Source organism: Leopardus geoffroyi, chromosome A3 (assembly GCF_018350155.1).
Source record: "Leopardus geoffroyi isolate Oge1 chromosome A3, O.geoffroyi_Oge1_pat1.0, whole genome shotgun sequence".
Taxonomy (NCBI): domain Eukaryota; kingdom Metazoa; phylum Chordata; class Mammalia; order Carnivora; family Felidae; genus Leopardus; species Leopardus geoffroyi.
The window spans coordinates 132,602,207-132,621,246 of NC_059336.1; the positions used below are offsets into that span (position 1 = coordinate 132,602,207).

General features: G+C 49.1%; 1 protein-coding gene and 1 long non-coding RNA gene across 23 annotated transcripts in view; one reads left to right on the plus strand and one right to left on the minus strand.

The window, feature by feature from the left end:
- ATP6V1C2 (ATPase H+ transporting V1 subunit C2) overlaps positions 1-4,414 on the minus strand; it is a 62,196-nt gene extending 57,782 nt beyond the window's left edge. For 19 of the 22 annotated variants that reach the window (XM_045447738.1, XM_045447721.1, XM_045447728.1 and 16 more), the window contains exons 1-3: positions 4,343-4,414; positions 2,983-3,138; positions 479-546 (exon numbers count right to left, since the gene is read on the minus strand). In XM_045447738.1, coding sequence (XP_045303694.1) covers positions 479-546; positions 2,983-3,111 — 197 coding nt within the window. In that variant the 5' untranslated portion in view covers positions 3,112-3,138; positions 4,343-4,414. Of the gene's footprint in view, positions 1-478; positions 547-2,982; positions 3,139-4,342 lie in introns of those variants that run through there. The other 3 variants (XM_045447723.1, XM_045447722.1, XM_045447725.1) reach the window with 2 other exon arrangements.
- Positions 4,415-7,372: 2,958 nt separating this feature from the next.
- LOC123579782 lies at positions 7,373-9,948 on the plus strand. Its single transcript, XR_006702949.1, has 3 exons — positions 7,373-7,643; positions 8,174-8,331; positions 9,703-9,948. It is a non-coding gene; the product is annotated as an uncharacterized LOC123579782 (long non-coding RNA).
- Positions 9,949-19,040: the final 9,092 nt, after the last annotated feature.

Consider the following 19,040-nt stretch of genomic DNA (forward strand, 5'->3'; position numbering starts at 1 on the left):
TGCCATAAGCCTCTTCCTTTTGAAGGCAGCCCCCCAGTATTGCTGCCTCCAGGAAAAAAAAAAAAACAACTATTCAAGGGACCCCAAGTGTTGCTGTTGACCTGGGGCCCTCATGCAGAGTCACGCTGGCTCTTTTTTTATAATTTTTTTTAAGTTTATTTTTATTGGCAAGAGAGAAAGAGAGCTAGTGGGGGAGGGGCAGAGAGAACGGGAGACAGAACCCCAAGCAGACTCCGAACTGCCAGCACAGAGCCCCCTGCGGGTCTCGAACTCACAAACCATGAGATCATGACCTGAGCCGAAATCAAGAGTCTGACGCTCAACCGACTGAGCCACTCAGGCATCTCCACACTGGTTCTTGATGTGACCTCTAGGATCGGGTTTGGACAAGCACGGGTTCAGGCAAAGTAAGAGCGCTGTGTCCTTTGACAACACCATCAAATTCTCACTTGTATGCAGTAAATAAGAAATTGTTTACCTTTCAGCAAAGGTATCGAGTTTCCCCAGCTCATCAGAGAGGCCAACAAGGGAATCCAAGGTCCCCACCTAGAAAGGTTGCAAAGACGTTAGCGGCTCGAGCTTTATGGCAGGGAAGGTATAGGTCACTTTCAACAACAGTGCAGGGACTTCTGTGACTTCCGTCTTGCCTTAGTTATTCTGGGTCAACGGCCAAACTGGAAATTGGGAAGAGCTCTTAAGAGAAATCAGCGGATTGGGGATATTTTCTCATTTTTAAAGTTTAGCTGTTATTATTATTACTGCCAACAGGATGAACTGTTACATTTCTGCCACAGGAAGGAGCAACTTCTGTATCATTGTGGGACCCCAACTCATTATCTTCTTAAAGTGGCAGTCTGCTGGTCACATGATCAATCCCCATCGCTGAGGAGGAAATGTACCAGAAAGCAAGTTAAAGAAGTTACCATTTGGGGCGCCTGGGTGGCGCAGTCGGTTAAGTGTCCGGCTTCAGCCAGGTCACGATCTCGCGGTCCGTGAGTTCGAGCCCCGCGTCAGGCTCTGGGCTGATGGCTCAGAGCCTGGAGCCTGTTTCTGATTCTGTGTCTCCCTCTCTCTCTGCCCCTCCCCCGTTCATGCTCTGTCTCTCTCTGTCCCAAAAATGAATAAACGTTGAAAAAAAAAATTTTTTTTTAAATAAAAAAAAAAAATTAAAAAAAGAAGTTACCTTTTTTTTTTTTTTTAGTTTTTATTTATTTATTTTTTAAGAGAGAGAGAAAGAATGCACACGTGTGAGCAGGGGAGGGGCGGAGAGAGCGAGAGAATCCCAAGCAGGCTCTGTGCTGTCAGCGCAGAGCCCAACACGGGCCTCGATCTCATGACCCTGAGATCATGACCTGAGCTGAAATCAAGCATCGGATGCTTAACTGACTGAGCCACCCAGGTGCCCCAAGAAGTCACCATTTCTAAACGCTTTTCTTCTCCAAGATGTCCAACCAATCCCTGTCTCTGTTCTGCTTTGCTGTTATTAACAATGATCTTGCGGGGGGGGGGGGGGGGGGGGAGGCTTCCTCCCCTCCCCCCGCCTCATCATTCCTGCAAGTCTTTCTCTTTTCAGATTACTTATAACGATCTATTTCTTAATGTGAAAATTATTACGCAGCCCAAAACTGTATTGAAAGGTCTCTTCCCGGAATCAGAAGGAGAGACTCTGTTTTCAGATTACCAATCCCCCATCGGACATTAAAAAGTAATTAAGATTAACACTGCGTGTCAAGTATACTTTAATATAAAAAAAAAATACTTTGAGAAATTCCTTAAGAAAGGCAGTTAGGAAATGATGAAGCACAGCTATCTCTAGTAAGTGCAGTTTGCTTCTCTTTCAAGCGACCTGATGTTAAGCAATATTTGGCAGAGGTCCTGCCTCTCATCTTTGTTCCCTCCAGTCTGACACATTGCCTTACAAAGAGTAAGCGGCGAGTGGATGCTGAATCCCCCGACCTCCACAGCGCCGGTCGCCAGGCAAACAGTGGCAGCAACATACGGATTCTGAAATCAGTGCCGCCACTTACCAGCTCTACCACCCTTGTCTCCTTTCCCCGCCCTTCCTGATCTATAACGTGAGCCTTGTGAACATTCCAGATGGTGTGTTCAAAGCGCCTGGCCCCCAACATACTGCTCGATAAACACTAGCGAATAGGGTCGCATCACCAATGATGCTGACGGTGCAGCCCTTTTGGTAGACTGGCCGACTGAGGTTTGAAAAAGAGGATAGGGCAGTTTTCTAGAACGGCTACCGCTGGGCAGTTAGGGCCATCCCTCCAGCACCCACAGTGCATCTGCACAGCTGTCATTGAAAAATGCCTCAAGCCTCTTCTCTCTGGAAGCTTATGATCTCAGGAAGGACTGCAACAAGGCTACTCTTCGGAAGTAAAAAGACCGCACACCTCGTTCCTCTCTCACATTTGTTTGATTCTAACTTTGTTCTCCACAGCAAGAACCCTTAGACTTCCCTGCCTCGTGTCTTTCTGCCATCGGCCCGGTTACCATTAAGTTCCCTTCCTGCCTCTCCATCAGATTCCATCTGAATCTCCCACCCTGCTTCCAGTTCAAGAGCACAATCAAGACCGAAGCTCTCCACGCCTGTACATTTCCACTGTATTGTGGGGCTTCTTGGATGTTGAAGACAAAACAGGAAGAATCCTAGAACAACAACTCACAAGAGCCTAGGTGTGGAAAACACTCTCCCCATTTTTCTTTTTTTTTTTTTTTTGAAGACACTGCTACCCACACCCTTCTCTCCCTGTTCATTCTGTGCTGTGTTTTTAGGTCCATAGGAACAGCAATTAACTCTGGGCTTCGGCACGAAGTCCCATCCAGACCACTGACTTCCCTGTGCATCGTCCCCCCCAGGCTTATCCTCAGCGTTGCTGCCTTTGACCTGTTATTTTCTCCTTGGCTTCCCAGGAGACACCCACCCACCCACCCGAAACCATCATGTCCTTCCTCTCTCCCCAGGAACTTTACCTTGAAGTCAGGAATCGAGAATTTGGTGTTATAAGACAGGTTGGACTTGGAGGTTACCGTGTTCATCCTCTCCAGGGCTTGTAAGTTTTCCTTATCGCCCGGGGCAGAAATTAACCAAAACTCCGACATGGCTTCCAGACTTCTTTTATCCAGTAACTGACCAGAACCACAGCAACATGCACCAACAGAAACAGGAGGAGAGAAGTGTCAAATATCTCTACTCCTTCACCACTTCCCTTCCCTCAGAATTAATCCGCTCCAGGAGGTGTTGCCTTTACTATATCCCCTTCTTTGTCCCCCGCGACCTTCCAATTCAGATTCTCTAGTTCCAAGGACACCCATGTGCTGATCTGCACTGCTCTTATCTTCACTCGAAAAGACCGCAAAGTCTTCAAAGCCCTCAGGTCTCCACAAAGACTCCCAAACCATCCCTAGGGTGGCTCTGACTGGTTTTAAGGGTTGGGGGGAGGGATGGGGACAGCAAGATTCCCGGTCCTTTTACTCCCCTCTCTCCTGACATCAGAATACAAACGGGGGGGGGGGGGGCGGAGGGGGGTGGACAGCCAGCCAGCCAGGCTGGGGCCTTCTGAAATGGTTTCCTCCTTTCCACATTGTACTTTCTGGGATGAAGCGAAGGCAGGAATGAGACAAGGTGGCGTTTTCACATCAGGAGCTTGGGCAAACCCCAGATCGTTTACTGACCGGCCTTCAGAATGGTGCTAGCCTTAAAAGTAAGACTTCAGAAGAGCTCCCCTCGTTCCCAAATAAGAAGCAAAAAAAGGCGGGGGGGGGGGGGACGACTAAAGTCGTCTTCCACCAGCCCAGGTGCGCACTCTGCAGAGGCGGGCATCGTGCTGGGCCTGGCAGTTTCTGTCCAGCGCCTGCCGCTTGCAAAGTCGATTCGTTCTGCTCATTCAAACGTGCACACGCCCACACCTCTGTCCCCTCCGCCCTTGCCTCCCTTCCCATCGCCTCGCGAAGCGTCTCCGGAAGGCTAGGGAGAAACAGGCGACAGCCAGCCAGAGTCCCGGCCTGGAAGTTTTTCCTTTTGACCCTCATCTCACTCCACTCCAAGGTACCCCCGGTCCCTCCTAACTCCGGGCACAACGGACGCAGTTCCTCTCGGTCTTGACCGCCGATGGCCTGGGGACAAACTGGCCCGGCGCAGAAGCTGGGGAGATGCCACCTGCCCGGCCCCGGGGAGGGCGCCGCGGAGGCGCTGGTTCTCTGGCTCCCACCGGGAAAGCGCGGCCCGGGACGGCGGACCCGCGTGCGCGGGGCGACCCGCCCCGGTCCCCCGGGTCTCGGCGCCGCCTCTCCCGCCGCCGCCCCGCGTCCCCGACCCGCCGCGCGTCCTTACCGGGAGCCGGCGGCCGCGCGGGCGTGCTGCGGACGGGCACGGAGCCGAAGCGCACGGCCGGCTCCCGGGAGGCAGCGGCTTCTGCGCGGCGCCCCGCCCCGAGCTTTTATCCGGAGCGGGAGGCGGCCCCCGCCCGCCCCTCGGGCATTTGCATACCCGGCCGCCCGCCTCCCGCGGGGGCCCGGCTGCGGCCCCGCGCGCGTCCCGGGCCGCCGGGGCCCTGGGTCGCCCCCCGCCCCCCACCCCGCCCAGGTGGGTCGGGGCGGGATCCGGGGGGAGCCTCGGGCGGGGTCTGCAGTGCACAACGTAGCAGAGCGCGCGGGACGTGCCAGACCGAGCGAAGCAGGTGGTGCGAAGTACTCGGGACTCCCGCCCCCCGCCCCCACCCGGCGATGACCGAGCACGGGGGCTCGGGAATCCCGCGGCGAAGAGGCCTGATCTGTGGGAAGAAACGCCACAGGTCCACGTGTGTTTTGGAGCACACCCGGACAGAGGCCCAGACCTTCCTGGGCTTGTGGGCGTGAGCTTGCCGCTGGTTGCCAGGGAAACTCCCCACTGCCAGGCGCGCCCACCTCACCTTACCCCCTTCAGAGCTGCCCTGGATATTGGAGGGGTTTAAAACTCAGAGTCTGAGTACCAGGATGTGGGGTCGTGATCCGTGCTGTTTGAAACAAGACAAGGAACCCCCCGGAAATTAACGTCTGAATGTTAAACAAAACAAGAAAACCCCGACTTCATTTCCTCTGGAGTAATGGAGGAAACCTTAGTGTAGCCTTCCCTGTGGGCGATGTTTTTGGTGGTTTCTGGGAAAGATAAAAATCTCAGAATGAGTTTTTTTTTTTTTTTTTGGGGGGGGGGGGCGGGTGTTGAAGAAGGTTTGGTGGCTTCCAGGAGAATGAACTGTGCCTTCCTAAATAAAACTAGCGAGACTATCATCCCATTCCCGAGAATGCTTTCGGGTCTTCGGAAGGGAAGGGAAGGTGTAACTCCAGATGCTGGCACGAGAAGCCCCAGATGCGGAACAGAAAGGTGGTTTCTAAGATCACAACATGCTCGCACTGCAATCCTGTTGTGGCTTTGGAACTGGCAGTTCGGAACTCCCAACACCTGCGCCGTGCATCATCGTTATTGGGACACTCGTGTGCATTAGTCAGTCCTTGCAACATCTTCCCGAGGGTGGACACCTGAAACCAAGGGATGAGGAAACGCCATGGGCACAGGGAGGTTAAATGGTGATTCCAAGCGAAGGAGTGGCCTGGTTGCACATTGAACCTGGGGTCTCCAATCTTGGACTTGACCCCGTGATGCCATTCTTTCCAGCTAGGCAAAACAGAATTGTAGAGCTGGGGGCAAACCCTAAGTACAAAGAAGAGTAAGGTTGCCCCACAAGTTGCATGAATTGCTGGGTGTCGTGTCACTGGCTAATGGCAAAGCTACGCGTGGGACCGAGGGTCCTTTGCCTTGCTCCCAGCAAGCCTGCAGGACGGGGTCGTAACTCTGGGGAAGAAAGCATGTTTTCCATTTCAGATAACATTCAGAGCCACTGACCTGGCTTCTTAGAGACTGGGCAACACATTTAGAGGTGTTCCCAACTTTTGCTTATGGCACCATTCTTTCTGTAAGTATGGTTTCCTCTAACAAGCTTGTTTCATGGAATAAGAGACAAGTCAGACACAAAATAACTCCCGGACGTCTGATAAAGAAAATATTGAGGGCCTCCAGTGTTCCTTGTCTGACTTAAAATCTTCCCACTCAAAATCTAAAATCTTTCTGGTTATTGTACATCTTGCTTGGGCTTCTTGTTAAACATCAGAAGTTGTAATAGTTGATGACTACTGTTCTAGAGATAGCATGACTTTTTTCAACTAACTTTTTTCTGCTTCTCAAGGTAATTCTATCCTGCGTATAGAGGATTTGGAAACCAGAAAAGTATAAAGAAGAAAGTAAAAAATTGCCTATATTTCCATGATCTCAAAATAACCACTGTTAACCTTCTCTTTGTTACTTCTTTTTCTTCCTTTTTTTTTCTTTTTAGGTAGTCTTCACTACCTCACAGCATGGAGCCCATCGTGGGGCTTGAACTCACGACCCTGAGCTCCAGACCTGAGCTGAGATCAAGAGTTGGACGCTTAACTGACCGAGCCACTCAAGCACCCCCCTCTTTGTTATTTTTTAATGCATATTCGTAAATACAGGCATAGACTTTTGGGCATGACTGAGATTACCTATTATACATAAGGGTCAGCACCCTTCTGTTGATTGTTTTTTAAAGATCAAAAAATTATCAAACCTATCTTATCAGCGAAGGATAATCCAATGTCATCAGCAATTTACTACAGCTCAGAATTTGAGTCAGATGCATTGGATTTCAAAGGTAAATAGAAATCTGGTTGGACAACTTACATCTTAAAGAAAAGGAAAGAAAAAAAAAGAACAGAGAGAATGAAGAGGGAGAGAGAGATGAAAACAACAGCATGTTGCCCCAGGGGGAATCTTTTGATTTGCGGCTTTCAAAGGCAACATCTGTACTCATCAGTTTTGAATGGACTTGTGTTATTCTCTCAAGTTCCCTATAATCAGTCTTTAACACAGAAAAATAAGGAGAAATCCACCAAAAGCAGTGGAATCTGGTCCCTTGGTATATATCTGGAAGGTATACAACAGCACTCCCACTAAGGAAAGTCGTTCCCTTTCCTTAGTACACCAGCCTGAAACAGCATTTAACAACCCGTGTTCGGTTCCTCCGCCTGTCCCCACACTCCCAAAGTCTCTGAAATCTACAGCTAAGCGATTACAAGTGTATGTGCCTTGACCACTGCTTTTAGAATACCCCCTGGTTACGAAAAGTGCTTCATAGACAGAATCCCGAAAGAACCCAGGTTATAAAGAATACTCTCTCTTCCTGGGAATAAAGCCGAGGGAGGAAATACTATCAGCCTGGCATAATCTCAAGCTAATTATGAATTTGGCTTTGGCTACCTAGTCCAGAAAGGTTTCTGCAGTTGGCACTGGTTACGCATTGAGCCAGCTGGAGTCTGTACAAGGGGGAACAGTCCCATCAAGTTTGGGAACCAGAAGGACCAGGCTGGCCTAGTTGGGCTGCTGTCCTCTAGCCTCTCCCAAACGATGGCCTTGGGATCTCTTTATTGCCCAGTGTGGACACAGCCCTCATAGGATGCTCTTACCATTAGCACAGACACACCATTCCACCTGCAGGTGGCTCAGGCGGATTTTTCTAGGCTTTCCTGAGAAGAACGCAGGGAAGTTTTTCTAGAAGGACAGCTCTCTGGTGGAGACAAAGGTAAGTAGAACAGCCTGTTGCGTCAGTACCGTGTTGGAGAAACAGATTAGGCTTTGGAATTGGGCAATTGGATAAGTTACTTAGTTAGCCTTGATCGACTGCTGGCTTCCCATCTGAAAACAGGGAGCGGAGGTGCGTAATTATGTCCACCTTTCAGGCTCATCCTGCGGGTGAGAGAGAGCCTGGGGCACCAAAGAGGGGGCTTGGAAGCTGTGGTGTGCCCAGCGAATGTTCCCTTGACTTCCCTCTCCCTCTGTTGTCTTAGATGTCCCATAGGTCTTTATACCTTAAGTGTGGGCGATTATACCAGTGGCTCAGCGATGCCCAGCATATTTCCCCGTGGGCTCATCTACGTCTTCCATCCAGCCAATACCCTTGTGATTCAAGGACAGCCATCAGGACGGCTTTCACTCTTTCACTGGATAAACTAAGGCCGTGAATTCTCACGGTCTCTTTGCCCAAGTGCACACGATTAAGGAGAACGCCAGTCTTCCTTTGCCCATTTAACCGGTTGTTATTGTTGTTTTCAGTGTCTGCAAGGCAGTGAGGGGAGCGCAAACATACATGAGAGTTTTCAGTCCAGTGATGGAGAAAAACCAGCTTGGTAAGCAGAAGTTTGAGTAGTCCCAACTCCCTACGGTCTGAATACGAAGCTCCGGGCAGGATGTGATACATGCATAAAAATGAGGTATGAGCGTTCAAGAATGCCATGATCCTCGTTTCACAGATGAAGAAACAGGCCCAGGGAGGTTAAGTGATCTAATCAAGAGCCCAGTTAATGGTAGACCTGGAACTTGAACTTCATTCTTCTACCCCTGAGTGCATATTGCTCAACAAGGTCTATGCCACCCTCCACCGCCCTGTCCCAAGAACCAGTCACTAGCATTCCATCTGTGACTATGTTCCTGGCGGTTCTACTCATGAGCTGAGTGAACTTGACTTTGGTGGGCTGCAAAGCAGGGATAAAAACGGAACCCGTCCCCTAAGGTTTTTCTGGGGACTCCATGATATGGCACAGTGACCAGCCCCTATTAAGTAATTGGTCGAGGTTGCCATGGGTATTAGCCACGGCCAACACTCTCTGTGTCTTTTCCTTCCTTCGTCTCTCCTTTCCAAGTTCCTTTTTCCCCTCACAGGGTTCTTTTGCAAGATACTGATCCTGCCCTCTTGTAAACACATGGCTCATTTGTCACTCATGCGGTCAGTCACTTCAAACATGTCTTTGATGTAGTTAGCCTTGGAGGAAGCAGAGCACAGCAAGTGCTCCGGGACGAGGCGACAGCAAAGAGCCACGCAGGGGGTGGGGCTCTGGCTGTGGAATTGAGAGGATCCGACCTCACCTCCCAGTTCTGGTGTGTGTTAGCTGCGCCCCTGCCGAGTACCCCATCTTCCCGAACTCCAGTTTCCTCTGCTATAAAATGGGGGCTCCAAGGTCTAGTGAGAGAGTTATGATAACAATGGAATGGTGGCACCTGGGTGCCTCAGTCATTCGTTAGGCCTCCGACTTGGGCTCAGGTCATGATCTCATGGTTTGTGAGTTTGGGCCCCGCGCGAGGCTCTCTGCTGTCAGCGCAGAGCCCGCTTCAGATCCTCTGTCCCCACTCTCTCTCGGCCCCTCCCCTGCTCACGTGCGCTCTGTCTCTCTCTCAAAACTAAATAAACTTTTTTTTTTTTTTTTTTAACGTTCTTAGTGCTGAGTAGATGCTCAGGGAATATTTTTTCTTTTCTTTTTTTTTTTTCAACGTTTATTTATTTTTGGGACAGAGAGAGACAGAGCATGAACGGGGGAGGGGCAGAGAGAGAGGGAGACACAGAATCGGAAACAGGCTCCAGGCTCTGAGCCATCAGCCCAGAGCCCGACGCGGAGCTCGAACTCACGGACCGCGAGATCGTGACCTGGCTGAAGTCGGATGCTCAACCGACTGCGCCACCCAGGCGCCCCAGGGAATATTTTTTCGATCACCTAGAGCACGGAGCTTAAATGCCAGAGACTGCTTGGACGATCGGGGGAAGCTGAATGAGAGTTGTTTTTCCTCTTCTTAAATCTATTCTGTTTTAGAAATTTTAAATGGTTTGAAAAGGTCACGAAGAGATAACACCGTGAGGACGCAGTGGCTATGTATGTCTAACGTGAGTGACATCGTGCTTGCTCCGTTCGGCAGCACAAACACTAAAGCATGATGACCTCCACCGTCGTTTAATCATACTCACGAGATTGAAAATTGGAGACAACAGAGATGCCCAGCAAAGAGGGTTGGGGTGGGCAAACCAATAATGGTCTGATCGTGCTGCCATTGAAAATGTTTTAGAGGACAGTGAGCGACGTAGTCAAGATTCCAACTTTGTAAGAAATAATACGACAAATACCACGCATGTGTATATATCCCTTTTTAGAGGAAATAAATCAAGATGGCAGAAGCGGTTATTGCTGGAAAGTAGGACGACAGGTGTCTCTTTTCCTTTGACCTTTGTATTTTCAACTTTTTAATAGTAAACAAACCATTTTTAATTTTTTTTTTAACGTTTATTTATTTTTGGGACAGAGAGAGACAGAGCATGAACGGGGGAGGGGCAGAGAGAGAGGGAGACACAGAATCGGAAACAGGCTCCAGGCTCTGAGCCATCAGCCCAGAGCCCGACGCGGGGGTTCGAACTCACGGACCGCGAGATCGTGACCTGAGCTGAAGTCGGACGCTTAACCGACTGCGCCACCCAGGCGCCCCAACAAACCATTTTTAAACTCAAGAACAATCCTGAATGATATCGGGGTGAATGGGCAGCCATCCACCCCACCAGACATCAATTACTAAAGCGCGATAATGTCTCCACATTTTCCGCCTCCTGTTCCGAGCTCTGAAATCTCCCATCCTGTCCCGTCCCTGCCCAACTCTTCAGCTCAGAAAGTCAGAGAGAGACTGCCTTCTTTTTCTATTTCTTTCTCCTGATCCTCGTAATATTCTTTTGGGCATCTGAATATTCCCATCCTATCTTTTAAAATTTTTTTAACTTTTTTTTTTAGTTTAGTTTTGAGAGACAGAGACAGAGCGTGAGCAGGGGGGAGGGCAGAGAGAGAGAGGGAGACACAGAATCCGAAGCAGGCTCCGGGCTCTGAGCTGTCAGCACAGAGCCCGACGTGGGGCTCGAACTCACAAACTCTGAGATCACGACCTGAGCCGAAGTTGGACGCTTAACCGATAGAGCCACCCAGGCACCCCTGAAGATTCCCATCCTCTGTTCTTGGAAATGCAGTGCGTGATCCACATTTGATTCCGGGAGGCCGGGAATTTAGGCAATTTTTATCAGCTACATTGTTTTGTTTATTATTAGTAGTAGTAGTAGTATTAAACCTTTTATTATTGATTAGTTACGTATTTTTCTCTTGAGAGCTAAAGTTTAAGTGCCCTGAATTACCTTTTCCCGACTTTTAAAAATTGAATTTTATTTTATTTTATTTTATTTTATTTTATTTTATTTTACTTTATTGTCTTTCACCTCTCTGAGGAAATTAGTAAAGGCCTGGCATATAATAAACATTGAAAGCTTGTTAAGCAAGTATTTGTTATCACCAAAAAAGGTGCTCCCAGCTTTGCTACAATCTTTAAAAACATGAGGCAGAATATTTCCGTCTGTTCTGTTCTTCAACCCTTCCTTTAAGCAGCTTTCTCACCACCAGTCCAAGGCGTGCCCTCCAGGTTCTACCTCCAGAGTGCACCTTGCACCTGACCTCTTTTCTTCTTGTCATCTCCCTGTTCTGGGCTCTCATCCCCTTTACTCCCGTCTCCTGTAGTGGTTGAGTCACACTTGTCTCCCAAATGCGTCCACCCAGAACCCCAGAATGGACCTGATTTGGAAAAGGGGCCTTCGCAGATGTGTTCGCAGATGTAATTCGTTGAGGATATCAAAATGATATCATATTGGATTTAGGGTCGCCTCTAAATGCAACGACCGGGGTCCTTGTAAGAAGAGGGGAGGAGACAGAGACACAGGGAAGAGAACCAGGCAAAGACAAAGGCAGAGATTAGAGTGATACAACTACAAGCCAAGGAAGACTGAGGATTGCCGGGGCCACCAGAAAGCAGGGAGAGGCAAGGCAAGGTCCACCCTAGAGACATCAGAGGGAGCACGACTCTGCTCACACCTTGGTTTGGAGCTTCTAGGTTCCAGAACTTGAGACGACAAATCCCTGTTGTGTTAAGCCCCCCAGTTTGTTGCACTTTGCTAAGGCAGCCCTAGGAAATGAACACGTCCCCTTAGAGCCCAGAGCTGTGGTTCATAACACGTATCAGATCACATCATCACATCTCTGCTCAAAAGCCTCCAACTGCTTCCCATTGCTCTTAAACTCCAAAACCCCGTTTCTCATACAGAAGGAAAAAGTGATAACTATGGAAAAGGAGAAAACTAGAAGAAACCCCGTGTTGCTGGATTGGGACTGGAAGTGTCAGTAATGAGCTCCTAGATTGTAAGGTGGATGGATGGATGAATGGATGGATGGATGGATGGATGGATACACAGATAGACAGACAGACAGATTCTTTCCTAGCTCTGTTCATTGAGAGAGCCTAGAAGCACTGAAAACATCAATAGTCCAAACCTTGACTTCTAAATACCGTTGTCCGTGAAAAGGAAGCAGGGAACCGGGGAGGAATGGGTGATTCCAGAGCTGGAATGGGGGGCAGCAAAGGGACATAACGTCTTCAACTTACTCTCAAACTGTTCAAAGTAATAATAACATATATATTATATATACAGATACAGGTATCTCTCTCTTTTTTACATGTAGTCTCACCATATAGCTATATCTATGGAGATTCCGTGGGCTATTCTATCATTTTGCAACTGTATTACAATAAAAAGAAAATCTCCCTTTGCAGGCCTCCAGGCCTCCAGTCGGTGGAAGTGAAGAGAGGGGTCCTGTTCCCCACGTCTACTCACAGCCTGGCCCAACTCTGTGCCCTGAGGCCACTATCCCTCTATCCCTGTTCATTGGGTCACCACAGGAAGCCAGAGACCCCCAGGTCAACGTTCCCTTCTCACCCCTCCTTCTGTCCATCTTCTTATCCCTCTTCAAGGGCTCAGCCCCTGTACCTGTGCCCCCAGAAACTCACATCCCTCATCAGCAAACCCTTGGTGTTCCGACTCCTTTCCGTCTCCCTCACTTTCTTGTGCTGCCCTCAACCTGGCTTCCCCTGAGGCCGCTGTTTTCCTCAGAGCTCTCTCAAGTGGAGGCTTCTTTTTGACCCCACACCTACTAGCACGGGGTCTCTAGTGGGAAGTATCCTCTCTGCTCCTTCTTGCCACTTCCAGCTGCTTCTTCCTCGATCCCCCCCCCCAACACCTCTCCCCAGCTTTGAATCTCTGGATGCCTCATCCAATGGAATTTTTCTGCGTCCAATGGAATAGCAACATTTTCTAACTGTGCTGCCTTCCCTAGGTGGTAGCCACTAGCCCCGTGTCTGTTGGGCACTTGAAATGTGGCTACTTATACTAAGGACTGGAATTTTACATTTTATTTAATTCGGGTTAATTTTAAGTTAAACAGTGACACATGGAGGGTGTCCGCCATATTGGACAGTGCAGCTTAGACGTACCTCCCGCTTCCACTTACCGTGGTGATCTACAGACCCCCAAGGCACATCCTCTTACTTCCTGAAGCGTTCAGTTCCTCCCCTATTCTCTCCATCTCTACTCATGTCTTAACACCTCGTGAGGCCACCATATACTGAAATGATTCTGGCCACACCCTGGTCTCTTGTTTCTTTGAACTCTTCTCCTTCAGTTGATGGTGTCCATGCCTTTTACTCCTGAGGTCTTTAGCCTTTGTCATTACCACTGACTGGGACCCCTCACTGGTCTCAACACCCTGTGTCCCACTCTCTGACCACTGTAAAAGCCAACGATAAAGGGTCTGAACTTTTCCTATTGTCCAAAGAGAAAGAAATCTTTCCCGGCCTCCCTCCCTTTCCTTCTATTAGAGCATTTGCTGGAGAAAAGTGTGTGTGTGTAAACCCTACCTCTATCCTTTTGACACGTATATAAATCCTGTTTAAAGCTACGGAAGCCTCTGGCCAACATCACCACCCGGAGAGGCTTTTCTTAAGGCTTTAGGAGCCACCTCTTTGGAATGTAAATATCAAGATACCTTTCTGTTGCTGCTTGCCATAGAAATATGAGCAGTTTTATTTTTTTCCTTTGCATAAAGGCAGTTAAGAACACAGATGGCTACCTCAGTTACCAGGGGGATTATTGCCCCCCCCCCCCAACACTACTACCCTATTTTCCTAGTACGCTACCTGCCCACCCCACCGGGACCAAAATCCGTCGGTCCCGCCATTGCCTATCACCCCCCACCCCCGGTCATGCCCTCACTTCCCTCCTTAAACTTTACAGTCCATATTGTATCTACCCCCTTGCTCACCCTCTCCGTGCTCTTGACACTTCCTTGCTGTGTTTTATTTGATGGCCCCAAATCCAACCCTGGGACAATCTACCTCTCCACCAGCCCTGTGCCTGTATCCTACAGCAGTATGTGGCTGGAGAAAAACACAGGACCACACCGATTGATCTTGAAGGAAACCCAGAACATGTCACCCCAAGATATGCCAGTTGGCTTATTGACCGTTTTGAATTAACGGGACTTAAGAAACAGCAGGCACAGGAAAGACCCTATGACCCTTCTTCTTCTTCCTAAAAAGAGGTGAGAAATCTCCCTTGTGTAAGGTGCCCTCCCTGTATCAGGAGGAAGGGAAGATATTCTTATCATCAGAGACAGAGAGCTGGGAGTCAAGAAATCTGTACCAACAAGCTACTTAAACTAACCCTTCTCTTCCTGGTTGCTTCTTCACCGCTTATGACACCTAGTCCGTCATTTACTATACTCCCTTGATCCATTTTGTCTCCCATTCTTCCAGACACCTATTCAAACTCTCCTCTCCGCCTATGTTCAACTTCCCTTCCCCGGTCTCCACCCTCAGCAGAGAACTTTGCTAATTCTCTGAGAAAGGGAAAAGCATCAAAAGACAGCCTCCCCAAGCCCCCATTACCAGCTACAGAAATTAACTCAAAATGGATCATAGACCTAAATGAATATGCTGAAGCCATAAAATCTTTAGAAGAAAACATAGCAGTAAATCTTTGTGATCTTGGGTTAAGAAAAAGTTTCTTAGATATGACACCAAAATCACAAATAACAGAAGAAAAATAAATTGGAGAAGTAAAAATAAAAATAACCTCTGTGCTTCAAAGGATGTCATTAGAAAATGGAAGGACAACCCACAGAACAACAGAAAATATTTGCAAAACATACTCGATAGGGAACTTGTGTCTAGAATTTGTAAAGGGCTCTTCTGAACTCAATGATAAAAAGACAACCGTGGGCAATGGATCTGAGTAGACATCCTCTGAAGGAGATATACAGAAGGCCAATGAGCATATTAAAAGGTATTCAGTATCACTAGTCATTAAAGAAATAAAAAAAAAAATCACCATGAGGTACCACTTCATACCCACGGCTATTATAAAAAAGAAAGAAAGAAAGAAAAAAGGAAGAAAGAAGGAAAGAAAGAAGGAAAGAAGGAAAGAAAGAAAGAAAGAAAGAAAAAAGGAAGAAAGAAGGAAAGAAAGAAGGAAAGAAAGAAAGAAGGAAAGAAAGAAAAAAGGAAGAAAGAAGGAAAGAAAGAAGGAAAGAAAGAAAGAAAGGAAGGAAGGAAGGAGGAAGGAAGAAAACCGGTGTTGGTGAGTATATAGATGAGCTGGAACCCTCATACACTGCTGGCGGGAATACAAAAAGGTGCAGTCAGTTTGGAAAACAGTTTGGCAACTCCTTAAACATTGAACAGTTACCAGATGACTCAGCAATTCCACCCCTATGTACATATCAAAGAAGTGAAAACATGTGACCACACAAACACTTGGCCATATGTGTTAGTAACAGTATTATTCACAATAGCCCCAAAGTGGAAAGAACCCAAATGTCCCTCAGCTGATGAAGAGAAAAGCAACATGTAGTATATCCATGCCGTGGAGTACTATTCAGCAGTGAAAAGGAATATGGTGTTGACACAGGCTTCAATGTGGGTGACCTTGGAGACATGACGCTAAGTGAAGGAAGCCAGTCACCAAAAAAAAAAAAAAAAAAAAAAAAGTGCATTAAATGATTCCCTTTATATGAAATATCTAGAATAGGCCAGTCCATTGGGCAGAAAGGAGGTTAGAAGTTGCCTAGAGCTGGGGGAGGGGGGAGGCGAGGGGCGGGGTGAGACGGCTTGCGGAAAAATGGAAAGGGACAATGGATATGGAGTTTCCTTTTGGGGTGATGAAAAGGTAAACCAATTGTGGTGATGATTGCACAACTCTATGAATATATTGAAAGAAAAAAAAAACCGCAGTGAATTGTACAGTTTAACTGGTGAATTGTATGGTATGTGAATTATATTTCAATAATGCTATTAAAAAAAATAATAAAGCAGCTGCAAATACCACATGCTAAAAAAGGTAGCCTAAAAACAAACAAGCCTGCTCAAGCACGACCTGCCCGTGACACCCTTCCAGGTCCCTGTTTGGGTTTCCATACTGCCTGGTATTTCTCATCCCTCTGTGACGGTTTGCAGCGCATGAGGCTGTGGCCCTTGGTTACTCACGTGTCCCCAAGGCTGCGCTGTGAGCCCCTGGAGGCCATGAATCACTCCTCACTCTTCTGTGGGTCAACAACACCCAGCACGGTGCCTGGCACAGAGTGCGTTGCCAGTAAATGTTTGTTTAGTAAAAGTGGATTCTCGTAGTTTCTCTTGAAAGACATTACATTTCATAAGTCTATCGATCAGATAGTTAATGATTTGATACACATACATTGTTCACTTGCCGCGAATCACACAGCCTCGATTTGTACACAGCTGATACACATTGCCAGAACTATCGTTCCGAGATGCACGCTGCGCTCAGCCTCCGGGGTCAGGGATGTCAGTCTCGGGATGCTTGACCTCTCTCTTGATCTCAACATCGCACAGCCAACATTTGATAAAATAGAATGGACTAACGTGCCGCCTTTTTAAAACACGTCTCGGTTTTTAAGGTGTGTTCCTTTGAAAACTGAGCAGCACCACCCTAGGGAATTTTTCATTTGATCTTTTTAAATTAAAAAAAAATTTTTTTAACGTTGATTTATTTTTGAGAGGCAGGGCGGGAGCAGGGTGGAGAGAGAGGGAGACACAGAATCAGAAGCAGGCTCCAGGCTCTGAGCGGTCAGCACAGAACCTGACGCAGGGCTCAAACCCACGAAGCACAAGATGATGCCCTGAGCTGAAGTGGGACGCTTAACTGACTGAGCCACCCAGGTGCCCCGATCCTGGGGAATTTTGAATGAGCATGTTCTAAAGGAACAATGACTCTCCACGACCATGGAGGAGCAGCAGGAAATTTCCACAAGTCTCTGCTTTATGGAAGCCTGCCGAAGCCCTGCGCGAAGTAAAACGGTTCACATTCACACACCAACTTACAAAGTGGGGTTTGCAAGGCGTTAGTAAAACTAGGGGTGAAATCTCTAGGCAAAGTCCTTGTGGTCCAGGCTGGGTAGGAGCCTGAGCCCCGTGTCCATGGGCTTGGAGAGGCCCTTGGGGACCCTCATTTCTTTGACCAGCCCCGTCGCACGCTGCAAACTTCCTGGTCATCCCTGCTTTCTCCCACCCTGCTCTCCTCTCTCTGTTCTTTCCAGAATGCTCTGCGTCCTCCCTCTGGTCCTGAAGCCTCAGGGATCCTGGGAGCCATCTTCCAAGGCAAGTAGACAAGCTGCAGGTCAACCATCCTTGTTCTCCCACCGGGGCCCTCCCCTGAAAACATTCGTGGGGGAACCGCTGCTGCCACACCAGATGCTTCCAAGACTGTGAGCGCGGAGAAGCCCCTCTACTCTGACATCCGGCTGACCACCACCCCCCCCCCGCCCCTCCTAGGAAGGGACGAGAGAAAGCAGACATGTGTCCTATGATAGGTGCTCAGGGATGACGAGATCCACCAGGCAAAGACCCTTGTCTGCCTGCTTCACTGCAGGGTGAAGCTAACCAGCAGTATTTCCTGAATGAATGAATGAATGAATGAATGAATGAATGAAATGTGATGAGTGATGAGCGAGGGAAACGTCATCATCTGGCCCCTGCCCCTGCCTCCGAGAAAACTCGGGCATCTGACTTTGGTGCAGTATTTCTCTCCAGCCCAAGACAGGGTGGCTTGAGTGTCCCCAGGGACAACGTCCACCCCCTGCGTCTAGGCTCCTGGAGCTCCCCCACCCCAAGGCTCTTCCCTTTGTGTCTTTCAGCTCCCACTCCTGTGGCCACACCCCGCCCCTTGTCATCACCTGAAACTGCCCCACCTCTGAAATCTTAGATACCAATGGCCCACACAGCACAGCCTACGGTCCTCCCCGCTCCCCTGCCCGGCTCCCACTGCGTGTCTCACGGCACGCGCACGCGGGCACGCTCACATGCACACACATGTGCTCACACGCACGTGCGTGCACGCGCACACCTCCGCCTTCTCCTGCGCTGTCACCTTCTTGTTTTGCTTCTTTTCCTGCCAGGCCTGACTGTCTGAACTTCCGTCACGTCTGCACCTTCGTTCTCTCCTGCTCTGCTCTTGCCATGGATCACCCCCTCCTCCCCGCCCCCCCTCCCCGGGTGCTCAGCAAACCCTTGCCTTGCTCCTCTCTAACTTCTTCACCATCTCCACCTGGCCGCTAGGTGGCGCTGGAAGGGGCCACACAAATCTGACCCGCGCTGCCTTTGGCACCTGACTTTCCTCGGCTCGCTGGCCCCTTCATTTATTCCACAGCTATGCACCGAGCACCTACCACAGGCCAGGACAGGTGCTGGGGACCGAGTCGTCGACAAGACAGGCCGAGTCCCTCCTCTCAGGGACCTTACCCGCTTGGGGGGGGGGGGGGGGGGGAGACAGTAAATCGATACATAATTGTCAAGGAGATTCAGCCAGGCTAGGATCTCCGCTCTCCGGGAATCCCTCCCTTGGGCTTTGCAGCCTTCGTTGTGTACATGACCTTGCCTCTTACTTCAAGAAAAGTGACACCTATCCCTTCTAATTCTCCCAGCCTGTGGATGTTTCACCCTGCACACCCCTTGCTCCCACCCCCGCCTGTTTTTTCTTGTCTCCGAGGATGTGACAGGTCCCTCCTCTCGGAGGCCAGTGCCATCACCTGCCCACGGTGACAGACCATCTCCCCCATCAGTTGCCCCCCCCCCACCTTTCCTTATCCTCACATGCTCCTTGAACCATCCTACATGCTTGTGAGATTCTGTGTTCTTGGGCGTAGCGATGGTTTGTTCGTCTCAATTGACTGTATCCATTGTCGGTCATAGACATCGCGTGCCGGTGACCTCGTTTCAGATTTGGGGT